The following is a 16,670-nucleotide window of genomic DNA, read 5'->3' on the forward strand; positions in this document are numbered from 1 at the left end:
GCTTTCGAGCTGTGGCTCACGAAAGCTCATACCCTACCAGAAAATATTTTTGTGAGTCTTTAAGGTGCTCCTGGACTCTTGCCCTTTTTGACTACTGCAAACAGACTAACACGGCTACCCACTGCGAATTAAGTTCTCCTTGACACTTTTAGTTTCTTATGCAGGGGAGTTTGTGTGTGGAGGGATCTCCATGTTGCAACTCAGATTTGATTTACCAGATGTGGGTGCAGGGCACACCATGGTCAATCCTGTGTTGTGCAGGGAGTTAGCTGGATGACCCTGGAGACCCCTTCCAACTCTGTGTTTCTGTGAATCTCCAGATAGTAGGGCTGGAAATGAACTACACCTGAAATCTTGCTAGTAGGATGGATGGACTTACGGTCTAAGGCAGATTCATCAACACTGGGAACCAAGATAATGGCGAAATGGGATGAGAACAGATTGCTATACAAACAAAAAATTAAATTAACATTTGTTCTTGTTATTCTGTCCCTCTAATAAAGGAACAATTCTAAGGCAATAACAACTGTGTTTATTTACCCTTGTTCCTTTTGCTATACTATTATGAGCCAATTCAGAAACACCACGGTTCCAATTGCTGGCACTTTTTTTCCCGTGTAAATATACAGCGACATTCTTAGGATTCTCTAAATGTATTTTGACAAACTTCCTGGAGAGAGAGAATGGAATAAGAATGTTTTCCTTGTGTCTGTAGCTCAAATGGTTTCCATTAAAGCATTTTTCTTTGGCACTCCATAGAGCGGGTGACCCTCATGCAAAAGCACACATCTGGTTTAAATGGAGAGATGTCGGCTCCACATGTTGATCCATGCTTGCAAGGGCACCAGCGACAGAGTCGCATCTTGTTTTGCTAGGCCTTACTTGTGACCCAGCAAGCCTAGCTCTGCTTACCAGCCACGTGTGACCTTGCCATGGGTTAGAACAAGGGTGTCATACATAAGGCCCGGGGGCCACATCTGCCCCCTTGAGAACTCTTATCTAGACCACAAGGCAGTCACCCCCCCCCACACACACACACACATGAACTGGGCTGGTGAGGCATGGCCGGCCCGACCAAGTGGCATTTATGTCATATCCGGCCCTCGTAACAATTGAACACATGAAGCTGCCTTATACTGAATCAGACCTTGGTCCATCAAAGTCAGTATTGTCTACTCAGACCGGCAGCGGCTCTCCGGGGTCTCAGGCAGAGGTCTTTCACATCACCTGCCTGCCTAGTCCCTTTAACTGGAGATGCCAGGGATTGAACCTGGGACCTTCTGCATGCCAAGCACAGACTCCACCACTGAACCATGGCCCCTCCCCATTGAGTTCAACCCCCCTGGGTTAGAATGAATCTTCTGTCTGAGCTGCTTGGTTGAAGCTGTCAAATGGGAGGGGTGGGGGCACCAAGTACCCAGTAGATCTCCATACACGCTTGATGGATTGAATTCCGTTTGCTTGAATAACCAGTTGTGCAGCTTTAGGGTGTTGGACACCTGGCCTAATACAAGAGAGGCAATGCAATATGATGACAAATAGAAGGTCTTGTTTAATAGCACTAGGATTAACCATCACTGGATACATACAGTTGCCTGGAGAAGTTATTTCATACCTTTCTACCAACTGTGAAGACTGGCCTGGATGGCCCAGACTAGCCTGATCTCATCAGAACTCAGAAGCTAAGCAGAGTCAGCCCTGGTTAGAACTTGGATGGGAGACCTCCAAGGAAAACCAGGGTCACTATGCAGAGGCAGGCGATGGCAAACCATGTCTTAATGCCTCTTGCCTTGAAAACCCTATGGGTTCGCCATAAGTAAGCTGGGACTTAATGGCCCTTTCCTTTACACCGACCATGTACACACACACACACACAGGGCTTTTGGTCAACTTAAGTAGTGTTTCCCAAAGAGTGATGCCTCTGACTTACCCGTAACTGTTCCTCTCCCCCCGCCCTTACAATTACAAATGCATTAGTGCCCTGAGAAATTATATTTTATAACAGATGATGCCTGTTAGTATTGCCATGTTTTGGCAATAGCCTACAAATCAATACAGATAGGTGACAAAAATATTAAATAAATGTAACACAGGCAGCAACAACAGCTACTACTACTCCGGACTCTGGCCGTTTCGTCTTTCTGAAACCATTCTCTTCTCTAGTATTAACATTGCCCAAGCAGTTTATTAAAAACACTTAATCAAAGTTTAAAGATCTTAATGTAAGCAATACACTAAGGGACCTGTTCCTTCTCAGTGCTATCCTGGAATCATGCTGTCAACATCCTACAAGAAATACAGAAGAAAGGATGCTATTTGTCTGAAATGGAGAAGTCCAATTTTAAAATAAAAAAGTTAAACCAGTGGTCTCCAACCTCTCCCAGGCCTGAGATTCATCATGAGTATGGGTGCAACTGACACCAGAGTCACATGACAGGAAAGGGGGAGCCATAGTTAAAAGTCTCAGTGGCAGCAAGGTTTGGACTACAGGCAGCTGACCACGGGAGCTAGGAAACACTAGCTGACCATCAGGAGGTGTACTGCAGTAAGGAAGAACCCATGAGTCAGAGCCATGAAGAAATCCTGTGTGCCCAGGACGTGCCACCACACCATCCTTATCCTCCTCTCAGCGTGTGTGCAACGAAAAACGAGTCCCACAGTGCCCTTGCTCCAAACTTGCGGGTCCTTCCAAAAGGCAGCAAAAAAATATGGCATCTTTATTGGGATTTGTGACTTAGCAGATGTGGCTCTGTGACCACGGGTTGAAGACCACAGAAGCAGAGGATATGATGAGGTTTGTTATGCATATATTAGAATGCTATATAGAATGCTGTCCTAGGACTTAAGGTGTCACTCATTCTGGATGAGGATGCACTCTCCCCTTGAAGGCACCCATAGACTGGGGGTGCTCTTGGTCCCAGGCCTGTGTGTAAAGCGCTGTCATCTTGCAGTGGATTTATGGTGACTAACAAGATAAGCAGGTAAGGAGCCCTGTGGCACAGAGTGATAAGCTGCAGTACTGCAGTCAAAAGGTCTGCTCACGACCTGAGTTCGATCCTGTCGGAAGTCAGTTTCAGGTAACCGGCTCAAGGTTGACTCAGCCTTCCATCCTTCCGAGGTCGGTAAAATGAGTACCCAGCTTGCTGGGGGTAAAGCGTAGATGACTGGGGAAGGCAATGGCAAACCACCCCGTAAACATAGTCTGCCTAGTAAACGTCGGGATGTGACCTAGTCAGTAATGACCTGGTGTTTGAACAGCACACCTTTTCTTTTAACAGTATAAGTAGATGACAGATGTGGCCATGAGTGCCTTTACCAGTTTCTACTGGTTAGCCAGCTGTGACTTTTCCTGGGCAGAAAAGATCTGGCCATGGTACATGCCCTGGTTACATCAGTATTACATTACTGCAGTGTAATTTACGTTGGGCTGTCCTTGAAAATTGTTCAGAAACTTAAATTGGTACAGAATGCTGCAGCAAGGATGTCAACCGGTGTGGGTCGTAGGGACCCCATCGCTCCAGTCCTGGCCTATCTACACTGGCTCCGAATTTGTTTCTGGGCACTATTCAAGGGGCTGACCTGTAAAGCCCTATATGGTTTGGGAACAACATAACTGTAGGACTACCTACTCCTTTATGAACCTACACAACCACTATGGTCAGCTTCAGAGGCTCTGTGTTGGATGGTCCTACCTACTGAGATTAGGTGGGTGGCCATGCCGGACTTTTCTGTCGCGGCACCAAAACTCTAGAATTCTCTCCCCAGGGAGCCTTGCCGGGCTCAAGCTGTTGCCATCTTCCACCAGTAGGTACCTTTTTGTTTCATTTGATGTTTCCTCAATGATTCCTCCTTCCTGCCCAGTGTTTTGTTGTTTTTAACTTTTTGTATATATTTTAGCAGAGCCAACATGGTGTAGTGGTTAAAAGCGGTGGACTCTAATCTGGAGAACTGGGTTCGATGCCACACACCTCCACATGAAGCCTGCTGGGTGACCTTGGGCCAGTCACAGTTCTCTCAGAACTCTCTCTGCCCACAAGGAGGCAAGCAATGGCAAACCATCTCCCATCATCTCCTGCCTTGAAAAGCCTAAACGGTGCCTATAAGTCAGCTGTGACTTGATGGCACTTTCCACCACCGCGTCTTTTAGCTTTGATTTTGTTTTATTTATGTGTTTTTGTTGATTTTAATGGTTTTTTAACATGTTTTAATTTGTTAGCTGCCTTGGTGGCTGTTATGATGGCATAAAGGCAGGTTGTAACATAAAATAAATATCATCTATAATAGGTGACTATGCTGTTGAAATTATATACCAACGTATTTGACCTGCTGCCTCTTTTCATCTCTTTGCAAGAAAGCTATGACTGTTTCTTGAACATCATGCACTCATTTATTTAAAGAACTAAAATATATAACGTAGAAAAACTACACAAAGAAGGAACTTGTATCTTTAACTTAATTGTCAACAGCACTTTATTAACTAACCCCCAAATCTTTCCCACTTTCTTTTCATTCATACATCTACTTGAATTACTACAGTACAGGATGTTACATATTATAATGACATCTGAAACTCTTCACAATCTTTATATTATACACCTAATTTAAAAGCCTAGAAGGGAAAAATAGATGTGTATTTGGAAAAAAAGAAGCACATTATGCATATTTTTCCACCTTGAAAACATGAAACATGGTGAAGTTCTAACATACTTGATGAAATTAGTTACTTTTCCTAATGCTGAGTAAACAACTGTTTTTCACTTCCTAAGGAAAGCAACTTCATTTTCATTTCAGGATTAAAAAAATAATTTCTGTAAAAATATCCTTATTTGTTTGCAATGTAAATCACTTTGTGTTTCTCTATGGTATTAATGTCATGTTCCAACTGTTTCATCTGCAGCTCCAGTCTTTCTTTGTTAAGTTTCTTCGGCAATGTATCGATTTCCACTGAAAGGCTTTGGAATGCCTGATGAACCTGTTCCCAGTTCTTCTTGAGACCCTATATGAATTACAGGAAATAGACAATTACGTTGACTGGTATATAAACATGAAGCAAGATTCTACAAAAACAGATTTTAATCATTTTTGAGTCCGTCCCAGTAACATAAGCAAGCATAAGACAGTAATATGTCACAAGAGTATTTTTTTTTTCTAAGCAGGGACAAACCATCAACCATTTGATGGTCGAAGATATTCCATGGAGGCCTACTAATACATATTTAAAGAAAAAGGGTGATGAGATGGAGTCCATCTTTTCAGATGAACTTTGTGCACCCTAATTGCTTAAAATTTCGACCATATCCCCATGGGCTGCTCAGTCCTACATACAACCATTCAAGAGCTCCATCTAGTGAAAAAATCTACCCACTCTATTCTAATACTTTTATAAACCCTTTCCCATTTCTGTCTGTATTTATTCTTGAGTCCACCCAGTCTAATCAGCCCACATACGTCAAGAAGTTCTTCTCTTTCTTCGTCAGAGAGACGTTTCATGGCTTTTTCTCTAAGAGTCTTCTTGACGTAGGCATCATACGCCTCCTGGGCTCTCTTCGCCTCTTCATTTCGCCTAATTACGTATTTTGGAACAACACCATAATCCTACAAGAGACAAAAGGTACACACACACAAACACACAAAATCCAGATGTAATATAAAATGTTGAAATAACTTGTGTTTATTGCGAAAGACAATTCAGAATATTAGTAATACCCCACTCTCCGACCAGATCGCAGGAGTCACATATATTGGAAAACCTATTAGGTCTGAGTCTAAATGGATGTCTGCAGGAATATGTCTCTGTTGATTTGACAATTTTCATTTGCGGCGCTCTGCGTAGAGGAAGCCAGTAATTGAAGCCTATCTCAGTGCCAACTAGAGAATGAGAAACTGCAGAGGCAAGTCCTATCTACTTAGTTTTATCCCACTCTTTCTTCAGGGAGCTTGGTGGTAGAACATGCCAGTGTAGCAGACTTATGGCAACCCCGTAAGGTTTTCAAGGCAACAGATGAACAGAAGTGGTTTTCCATTGCCTACCTCTGCGTAGCAGCCCTGGACTTCCTTGGTGGTCTCCCATCCAAGTACTAACCAGGGCTGACCCCACTTAGCTTCCGAGATATGATGAGATTGGGCTAGCCTGGGCCATCCAGGTCAGGGCAGGGAGCTGAGGTGTTGTATACGATTCTCCCATCCTCCATTTGATCTTCACAGGAACCCTATGAAGTCCTTTAGGTTGAGACAGTGAGCTCAAGGCCACCCCTTGACCTTCATGGCAGATTGGGGATTTAAACACATGTATCCCCAGTCCTAATCTAACATGATAACCACTACATAACACTGTGTACAACCACTGTACACAACCTTGTCCCTTCCCTCTGGGTGGTGGTAGCTGGAGATTTCCTGCTATTACAACTGATCTCCAGGTTACAGATATTAGTTCACCTGGAGAAAATGGCCTCTTTGGAAGATGGACTTTAAGGCATTATTCCCCACTGAAGTTCCTTCCCAAACTCTCCCCTTTTCAGGCTCCACCCCCAAATCTCCAGGTATTTCCCAAACTGGAGCTGGCAACCCTAATGATAATGTATACAGGAGAAAGGCTGCTGCCCAGAAATCCCATTGCATGTGTAGGAACATGACTGCCCCTTTATTTAGCACTCCATAACTTCTTAAACGTACAATCGAGATGTGAAGTTCAAAGAATTTTCCTTGGCCCCACCATTTTTACAACCGTTTGTGAACATACCTTTTTTTTCAGGTATCTTGGAACAAGTCCTGAAGTTTCAAGGAGAAATTTGTCTCCTTGGTGCTTGTCAACACAAACTGGTACCGGTTTCTTAGCCACTCCCATGATAACATTGGCTGCATTTGTGTTTATGAAATTCTTTTGACTCTGAATGCCCATTACTGGGAGATCGGTTCTGTGGGGAACGCTTAATTTTACAGCTTTCTTTCCAGTTTGATCTTTTTTCCCTGTTTTTGATAAACAGCAACAAAGTTACAATGACTATAGGTTTTCCGGTTATCAGATGTGTCCTAAAAAAAGCATAAAAATGAAAAATTTAAAGCACTTTTTCTCAACAAGTGAACAGACTCATTAGCTTTGCCTAGCCTCTGCTCCGAATTGTACTTATTTGTTTAGAACATTAGTATGCCACCTCTTCAGAAACCTGCTTGAGGTGGTTTACAAGATATAATCATAAAACATGAAGTAATTAAAATTAACAAACGCAGCCAGGAAGAAGTATAAAAACATATTGGAATGCAGTAATATTTTAGTACACTTGAGGACCCTCTTCAACGGAGAGCATTTATGCTAGCACGACTCAATTTCTTTCCATCTAAGGTTCTATACAGGAGATTTACTAAGACTCCCTTCAACAAGAGGGTATGTCCATGCGGAATGGGCCAGCTGCTCCTTGCACACATTATTTTAGACTGTCATTTACATGACAAACCCCGTAAAAAATTTATATTACCCTTAATCAGCAAATGGATGGCCTCTTACAGAACAACCACATGTCAATTCTTGCTGAATGACATTTCAACTGATGTTACGGTGAAGGAGGTGGAGTTTTTAGCAGAAGCTGTTCAGGTTAAGATTTAAACCTAATTTTAATCTAGATATGTACTACTTGGTTATCTCTGACCTTGTGACCATCAATATTGTGCCAATAAAGATTATCTGATCTGATCTGCATATTGGAAGCCTAGAGCATGAAACATCATAAAACATTTAGCGGCTGAAATGATCCTCACAATAGTCCTCAGGCTTAAAGCAGACTGTGAAAACAATTAGGAAGATTAAACCCTCTGTATAAAAGCCTGGGTTATAATGTTTTGTCCTGGAGCCTAAAACAGAGGAGTGTAGGAGCTGGGTGAGCCTCAAGGGGGAGAGGGAGGTACCACCACTGAAAAAGCCCTCTCTGGCCACCACCGGCCTCAAGAGGATCTTAATGCGAGCTGGACAATATGGGTGGAGACAGTCCTTTGAAGTACCCTGGGAGCAAAATGCATAGGCCTTCAATTTGAATTGTGCCTGGTAACAGACAGCCAGTTCAGACATTTCACGAGGGTGATATAATCCCTGTATTAGGAAATGAAATTTCTGCTGTGGGAAGTCTTTCCCAAGTTGCTAAATTTTGCTCAGTGGCTATTAAGGTCCGTTTGAGAGAGACCACTAATGGTAATATCAATATTGGTCACAACTAACTTTTAGGTAAATTTTAGTATATTTATTGCAACTATTTTAGCATTTTAATGTATTTCTGTTAAGCTAGGGAGACACTTTTGATTTGATACCTACCCTTTCAGAATCCTTTTAAAGATTGTATACCCTGACCTGGATGTCCCAGGCTAGCCTGATCTTGTCAGATTTCAGAAGCTAAGCAGGGTCAGCCCTGGTTAGTATTTGGATGGGAGACCACCAAGGAATACCAGGGTTGCTGTGTAGAGGAAGGCACTGGCAAACCACCTCTGTTAGTCTCTTGCCATGAAAACCCCAAAAGGGGTTGCCATAAGTTGGCTGCGACTTGATGGCACTTTACACACACATACTATGTTCTGGCAAAAGCTATAAATAATAATAATCCCTGTATTCTCCCCCGAACCGTATGTTGGCTGGCGCATTTTGGACCTGCTGAAGTTTCCAGACATTTTTCAAATGCAACCGCATATGCAGCACATTACAATAATCTAACCTGGATGTGATTCAGAACATGGATGGCCGTGGCCACCTCTTGCTTTTAAAAAAAGGGCTGTAGCTGACAGAAGGTGCAGCATGCCACAGAGGAGACCTGAGCCTCCAAATATAGACCAGGGTCCACAAGTACACCCAACCCTTTGAAACGGCTCCTTACGAGAGAGTGGAACCCCCTCCAGGAGGGCTGACTCCTCACTCCTCAAGTAGCTTCTCCACTGATCTACAGCACCTTAGTCCTGTCTGGACTGAGCTTCCGTTCAGTGGCTCTCAGCCATCCCATTACAACTGTCAGGCCAATTATGTTCTCCAGCTACTGGTGAGCGGAAGGTCCAACCCAGGATTCCTTTCCTTTCTTTATCCCTTAGAAGCTCCTTGATCCATTGATCTTGAGCAGGATAAATCTAATGTTTGAGGGATATAAAGACTGAAATAAATCTTGCCACTGACAATGTAGCCTTGGGATCCGTCACTTAATAAAAGAAGGTATTATGTCAGACACAGAGGCATTAGATTTATATGTTAAAAGGGGAGAGATATAATGTGATCGAAGTTCCTCATAAAAGTGGCATTCCAAGAGGGCAATGAGCTAATGAATCAATAGAGCCAGAAGAGCAAGGACAGGACCTGTCTGGGTATGGTATATTCAAAATCCTGCCCTGCATAACCATAGAGGGGTTAGCATTCAGTTTAGCTAAACAGAAGGCTCTAGAAAGACGAGGAGTTGCCAGATAGCAAGTATAAGCAGGAAAACCGCGTGGTGGTGGTATCCTGAAAAACTGAGATGAACAAACGTGACGAGCACGAAAAGTAGTGCTGTTATAATAAAGCTCTTCAATGCGCTTTTTAATTTTGGTGAAAGGACCAAGGATTCAAGGTGACCCGTGTTCCAGATAAGGAGCCCCGTGGCGCAGAGTGGTAAGCTGCAGTACTGCAGCCCAAGTTCTGCTCACGACCTGAGTTCGATCCTGACAGAAGTCGGTTTCAGGTAGCCGGCTCAAGGTTGACTCAGCCTTCCATCCCTCCAAGGTCGGTAAAACGAGTACCCAACCTGCTGGGGGTGAAGGGAAGATGACTGGGGAAGGCACTGGCAAACCACCCTGCAAACAAAGTCTGCCTAGTAAAGGTCGGGATGTGATGTCACCCCATGGGACAGGAATGACCTGGTGCTTGCACAGGAGCCCTTGCTTGCACAGGGTTGCACTCCCGTTGAAGGAATGGTTCCATAGCTTGAGGGTGCTCCTGGATCCTAGCCTGCTGCTGGACAAGCAGATGGCAGCTGTGGCCAGGAGTGACCTTACCAACTTCAGTTAGTTAGCCAGTGCAGCCTTTCCTGGACTGAAAAGATCTGGCCACTGCGACGCGTGCCCTGGTAACATCTAGATAGAATTACTCCAATGAGCTCCACATGGGGCTGCCCCTGAAAAATGCTTAGAAACTTCAGCAGGTTGAGAATGCTGCAGCAAAAACGCTGACTGAAGTGGGTCATAGGGACCATCTCACTCCAGTTTTGGCCCATCTACACTGGCTCCATTTGCTTCTGAGCCCAATTCAAGGTGCTGAAGTTGATCTTTAGAGCTGCATATGGCTTGGGGCCAGTGTGCCTGAAGGACCACCTAGTCCCATATGAACCTATGCAATCACTAAGGTCATCTTCTGAAGCCCTACTTTGGCTGTCCCTGCCTTGTGAATTATAGAGTTAGAAAATACAACCAGGGTCATCTAGTCCAACCCCCTGCACAATGCAGGAATTTCACAACTACCTCCCCACACACCCCCAGTGACCCCCTACTCCATGCCCAGAAGATGGCCAAGGTGCCCTCCCTCTCATGAACTGCCTAAGGTAATAGAATCAGCACTGCTGACAAATGGCCATCTAGCCTCTGCTTAAAAACCTCCAGGGAAGGAGCACTTACCACCTCCCGAGGAAGCCTGTTCCACTGAGGAACTGCTCTAAGTTAGGCAGGTGGCAACCAAAAAGAGCCTTCTTGGCTTGGCACCAAAACTATGGAACTCTCTCCCCAAGAATATTCATCTATCCCCTCTGCTACTGTCCTCTACCAGTGTGTGAAGACCTTCTTGTTTCATTTGGAGTTCCCTCGGTGATCCTTTCTTCCTATATTTTTTTGCTATCATTTTATGTGCTTTTAGTAAGTATTTTAGTTTCGGTTTTATTTGTTTTTATTAATTACTTTTATAATGTTTTAACTGTTAGCCACCTCAGTGGCCCTCAATGGGCAGAAAGGTGCCATACAAAATTCATAAGTAAAATAAAGGCTCAAAAACCAGGCGTACATTTAAAACAACTGATAGTTTAAAAAAACACACAAGTATTCTCATTATTTTGAAGAACGGTCTTAAGATCTGAAACTTTTCACAGCAGCTCTACTGAGGTTCTTGGTCATTTTAGCTGGCTGGCCAGCACTGCTGGGGAAATGGGACCTGTCATACTTCCCAAAAATTACAGGAACTAAATATTGTCGAAGGCTTTCATGGTCAGAGTTCATTGGTTCTTGTAGGTTATCCGGGCTGTGTAACCGTGGTCTTGGAAGACCACGGTTACACAGCCCGGATAACCTACAAGAACCAACAAAATCACAGGAACTGTTCTTGTAAAAAAAAAAAAAAAGCCTTGCTCCCTGATGGGGATCCAAAGTGGCTTACATGGCTCTCCCCGCTTCTATTTTATCCTCACAACAACCCTTTGAGGTAGGTTAGGCTGACAGTGTGTGACTGGCCCAAGGTCACCCAGCGCCCTTCCACGGCAAAGTGGGAATCCCACAATGCAATTATGTGAAGTTACTCCAGTTGAAGCCCACTGACTTTAAGGCTCTGATTCAGTACAAGGAAATTCCATGCATTTAACTGTCCAGTGACTTCATCCAGGTCAGAGGCAAAAACTAAGCATGTAAACTTGTGGCACTGGTAGATCACAAAAAGATGAGGTTTAATCAAACCACTGTTCTAAACCACAGTTTATCATGAGGTTTGAATGCAACCTTCAACTTTCCACAGTAGGTATCAGCAGAATACAGAACAAGTTTTCTTTTCCAAATTTCAGTGAATGATTTACAGAGGAGCTATACATGGAACCACATATCGCCCCACAGCACCCCACACTTCTGTAAGATCAGGCAAAGTTGTGTTATGCTATTTGTGTGCAACCTTTATACCTGCCACTAGAAACAAGGCCTTTACAGCTGCATCTCCAAACTGGTGGAATGATCTCCTCCTGGAAATGTTCATCTCTGCTTACATTTCAGAAGTGCTTTAAAACTTTCCTTTTTCATTAAGTGTTTGCAATTTCTCTCTACAGGGACTGTTTTCTAATCAGCTGTCTTATGCTTTTTTTGTCTTTTATTGATTATCTTTCTATTAAAGTTACAGAATTTCTCCTGTAGTGACTTTGAACACGTACAGGGAAAGTTGAATGCACATATTGTAAGCCAACAATACAAAATTGAAATAAAAATGCCTTCAAATATTGTTATGCTCAAAACATACTCTTTGGTAGTTTTGGTTCCTTTGAATGTTTCTGAAGGAAGTCTTTTGGAGAAGGTACATGGACTTTTGCTGGTCCCATGGTCTTCCACTGAGATTTACTTTGTTGTATTGTATGTTTCACATATGGGTTCAGTGTTGATACATATCTTTAATGAAAAGAAGATATACAAGCTATAACAAGAAGTCAGAAGGCAAGCTATTTTTCCTATATACTATTTTGCCCTTTCTCTCCCCACAACAGGCACTTTGTGAGGAAGGTGGGACTGAGTTTTGAGAGAGACTGTGTCTGGCCCAAGGTCACCCAGCAGGCTTCATGTGGAGGAGTGGGGAATCAAACCTGGTTCTCCAGATTAGAGTCTGCCGCTCTTAACCACTACACCATGCTGGCTCTTACGGAATGGGTCTGAGGCCTTCCCACAGTAGGAACCAGCAGAATTCCCTTACTCAAGGGAATAAAAAAGTGAAAGATATTTGGATGAACAATGTTCCTTTATACTAGTTTGTGCTTGAAAGACACCATTATACATCTGTCTAGTGTACAATCAGTTTGAGAACTGAAGGAAATCTTTGCTATACAAGACAGCTGATGGTTGTTGGGACTCATTCTAGTGTATTTTATAAGCTAACACAGCATCCAATTTCCTAATACTGTATTCATTTATAGAAAATCCCTCTATTATTCTGCCATGACTTCATATGGTTTTTATCTCATGGATGACAAAGGTGAAACATCATCTTCGAAGAAGGCTTAAAGTTCCGCACAGATTTGCCATTTAATTCAACAAGATGCTTTCATTGTACAGTTATATCACTAATGACTCAACAATAATAACTGCATGGCAAAACTCTAGCCCCACTGAAACTGTTGGTATTGTTCTCTCTGACTACACTGGGCCCATTCTTTTTCTGAACACCTATAACACAGTGATTCCCAAAATGTGCGTCATTCATATTGATGTGAAACAAGAGGCTGAAATGTGCCTTGATAAATTAAGCCATCACACTGGATGTGACCATCACATTATGCCCTGTGCAACATAGATTCTTTCTCTCTGTACCAATTTATTTGATGTTCAAAATTTATTTATGAAATGTATATGCCACCTCTTCAGATACCTGCTTGAGGCATCTTACAATTAAAATAATACAATTAAAGCACAGGCAGGAAAACACAAGACAAAGCCATCAAAACAAGCCACCTTTTCTCCAAAGTGCAAGAGGTGGTAGATATGATCACCTCACCCCATTTTATCCATCATCATTGCACCAACCCAAGAGTAAAAAGCAAAATAAGAAGAAGAGTTGGTTTTTATACCCTGATTTTCTCTACCTTTAGTGGTAGAGAAAAGTGGCTTACAATCACCTTCCTCTCCCCACAACAGACACCTTGTAAGGTAGGTGAGGCTGAGAGAATTCAGAGAACAGTGACTAGCCCAAGGACACCCAGCAGGCTTCATGTGGAGGAGTGGGGAAACAAACCCGGTTCACCAGATTACAGTCTGCTGCTCATGTGGAGGAGCGGGGAATCAAACCTGGTTCTCCAGATTACAGTCCACCGCTCCTAACCACTACGCCATGCTGGCTCACAATGGGAGTGTGTACCTGAGTCTCCAAGTCCAAGGCTGTAACCACTGCACCGCCCTGACTCTTTTGCTACAGCAAATACGGTGCCTAATACAATAGATAAGTGCTATGGAGTGCTAGAACAATCATTATTGCTCCCTGAATTTTGACTAGGCAACAGGGAGGGTGGAATGTCTGGAAAAATTACTCTCCTGCAGTTGAGAGAATGAAGGTGGCCTTTGTTCTGGGCACTGGTTTTAAAGGTAGACTTAACAACATAAGAAAAGCCCTGCTAGATCAGACCAAGGCCCATCAAGTCTGTTCACACAGTGGCCAACCAAGTGCCTCTAGGAAGCGCCCAAACAAGACGACTGCAGCAACACTATCCTGCCTGTGTTCCACAGCACCTAAGATAATAGGCATGCTCCTCTGATCCTGGAGAGAATAGGTATGCATCATGACTAGTATCCATTTTAACCAGTAGCCATGAATATCCCTTTCCTCCATGAGGACTTATTTTCAGTGACAAGTGAAAGGTGCTCCCAAGTATAATTTGGGAAAAAATGAACGGCAGACAGAAGGATGGTATGGAGGTAGTGGTGGTAGGGACTAATAGAACAATTTTAGCACAGGTTCACTACATGTTGAAAAGAAAAAAACCCAAATTGGTTGACTACAATACTTTACAGAAACACTGGACTATGGGAACATAAATATTTCACTCTTATAAACCATAATGCAAGTGTGCATAGTCCTACAATAGATTAGACCCATGTTAGAAGAAAAGAAGAGATCTCTAAAGTGACATTACCCAGATGGTTTACTTTGTCCTCCCTTTTAGCTCTTTCAGGGTATCATTCTTACCATGATAGCCCAGTAGTTCTGAAAGAGAGGTCTAGCGATTAATGGACTTGCAGACACTGAAGAAGGTACATAGATAATTAAGGTACCAGAGATCTTTTAAAACTTGCTTTTCCCTGGATCAGTTTGAAGAAAGGAATTTAAGAGATGCTGTTCAAAACAATATGGTAACTGTTCCAAGAAAATATGTTATTAAAGAAGAACAAGGGCTGTTGAAATCTGCAATATAGTCCTATCTGGAATTAACATAAAGAAGCAGCTGTATGCATGTTTACTTGAAAGTAATTCCCACTGGATCCAGTGATATTTACTCCTAATTGTGGCAATCCTAAACAGAGTTACACCCTTCTGAGGCCATTCCCGAAGACAATGGGCTTTGAAGAGTGTAACATTGTTTTAAGGATTGCACTCTATTGTGTGAATAGCTGGAAGCTTTTCTCTTCACTTTGTTCTCTTGGCACAAAGGTAAGCAACAAAAACCTCTGAGACACTCCTTAATGTTATGTATAATGGAACCAGCATCAGGTAAATTTTCATGTGGTAAACTAGCAATCTGAGTTCTTTTGCCAGAAAAACAGAAGTCTTATGACAAATAATTTTAACTCTAGGTAGAGCTTGCTTTGTCACACACAGTGGGCACAAAAACATAGGCTACAAAAAAACACCGGTTAGAAGAAGAAGAGTTGGTTTTTATATGCCAACTTTCTCTCCTACTTAAGGTAGAATCAAACTGGCTTACAAACGCCTTCCCTTCCCCACAACAGACACCCTGTGAGGTGGGTGGGGCTGAGAGACTGACTAGCCCAAGGTCACCCAGTTGGCTTCGTGTGTAGGAGTGGGGAAACAAATCCAGTTCACCAGATTAGCCTCCGCCACTCATGTGGAGGAGTGGGGAATCAAACTTGGTTCTCCAGATCAGAGTCCACCACTCCAAACCACCGCTCTTAACCACTACACCACGCTGGCTCTATAGTCTTTAAAGAGCCACCAGTATATTCTAGCCAGACCAAGAAACATATTTTTTCCTGATGAATGTCACTGATACTGCCTGTCATTTCAATAATCATTGTGTGACAGGAGATCCTAAATTCATTTTCTGTTAATGTAGCAGCATCATTTTGTAAGGAAATGAGCGCCTCTCAGCAACAAATACAAGCTTTGTCAAAATGGTTCCCAAGAGAAATGTTTATATCCTCATACCTAGGTGCCCTGAAAGGCTTGCGTGGAACCTGGGGTATTAGATTGTAGATGCTCTCCTCCACCAACAAGGCAGCCATCTTCACAACAGTAACACCCTGCGGGCAATTTAATTAAAAAACAGCACAGAGGATTAATTCCTTCCCTTCAGATTACCCCTCACACGTTTCCCTTCACTTAAAAAAATTAACACAAACTTTCATAAATCAGAGTTCACTTTGTCAGATGTGATTCACCAAAACCTATTCGGGAACCAATATTTTTAGTCTTGCTGAACTCCTAGTTTATTTTACTGCTACAGACTAACACAGCTAATCTGGAATTAACACATCCACCCCTATTTATGAATAGGGGAGGGGCTGTGGCTCAGTGGTAGAACATCTGCCTGGCGTGCAGAAGGTCCCAGGTTCAATCCCCAGGAATCTCCAGTTAAAGGGACTAGGCAGGTAGGTGATGTGAAAGACCTCAGCCTGAGACCCTGGAGAGCCACTGTCCGTCTGAGAAGACAATACTGACTGATGGACCAAGGGTCTGATTCAGTATAAGGCAGCTTCATGTGTGCATGTGATAAGACTCTTTAGGGGAGGGGCCGTGGCTCAGTGGTAGAACATCTGCTTGGCATACAGAAGGGCCCAGGTTCAATCCCCAGCATCTCCAGTTTAAAGGGACTAGGCAAGCAGGTGATGTGAAAAACCTCTGCCTGAGACCCTGGAGAGCCGCTGCTGGTCTGAGAAGACAATACCGACTTTGATGGACCAAGGGTCTGATTCAATATAAGGCAGCTTCATGTGTTCACTATTGTAATACCCTATTCCCCCTCCCATCCCTTTTAAGTCTACCCCTTTATTCCTTT

General features: G+C 43.1%; 1 protein-coding gene across 1 annotated transcript; it reads right to left on the reverse strand.

Moving 5' to 3' along the window:
• Positions 1 to 4,811: 4,811 nt before the first annotated feature.
• Positions 4,812 to 12,325, reverse strand: ENKUR (enkurin, TRPC channel interacting protein). Its single transcript, XM_056857479.1, has 4 exons — positions 12,197 to 12,325; positions 6,740 to 6,966; positions 5,449 to 5,595; positions 4,812 to 4,996 (listed from the first exon to the last, which is right to left on the reverse strand). The coding sequence occupies exons 1-4, from the start codon at positions 12,273 to 12,275 to the stop codon at positions 4,823 to 4,825; spliced, it is 627 nt and encodes a 208-aa protein (XP_056713457.1). The 5' UTR covers positions 12,276 to 12,325; the 3' UTR covers positions 4,812 to 4,822.
• Positions 12,326 to 16,670: the final 4,345 nt, after the last annotated feature.

This window comes from Euleptes europaea, chromosome 11 (genome assembly GCF_029931775.1).
Source record: "Euleptes europaea isolate rEulEur1 chromosome 11, rEulEur1.hap1, whole genome shotgun sequence".
In the NCBI taxonomy this organism is placed as follows: Eukaryota; Metazoa; Chordata; class Lepidosauria; order Squamata; family Sphaerodactylidae; genus Euleptes; species Euleptes europaea.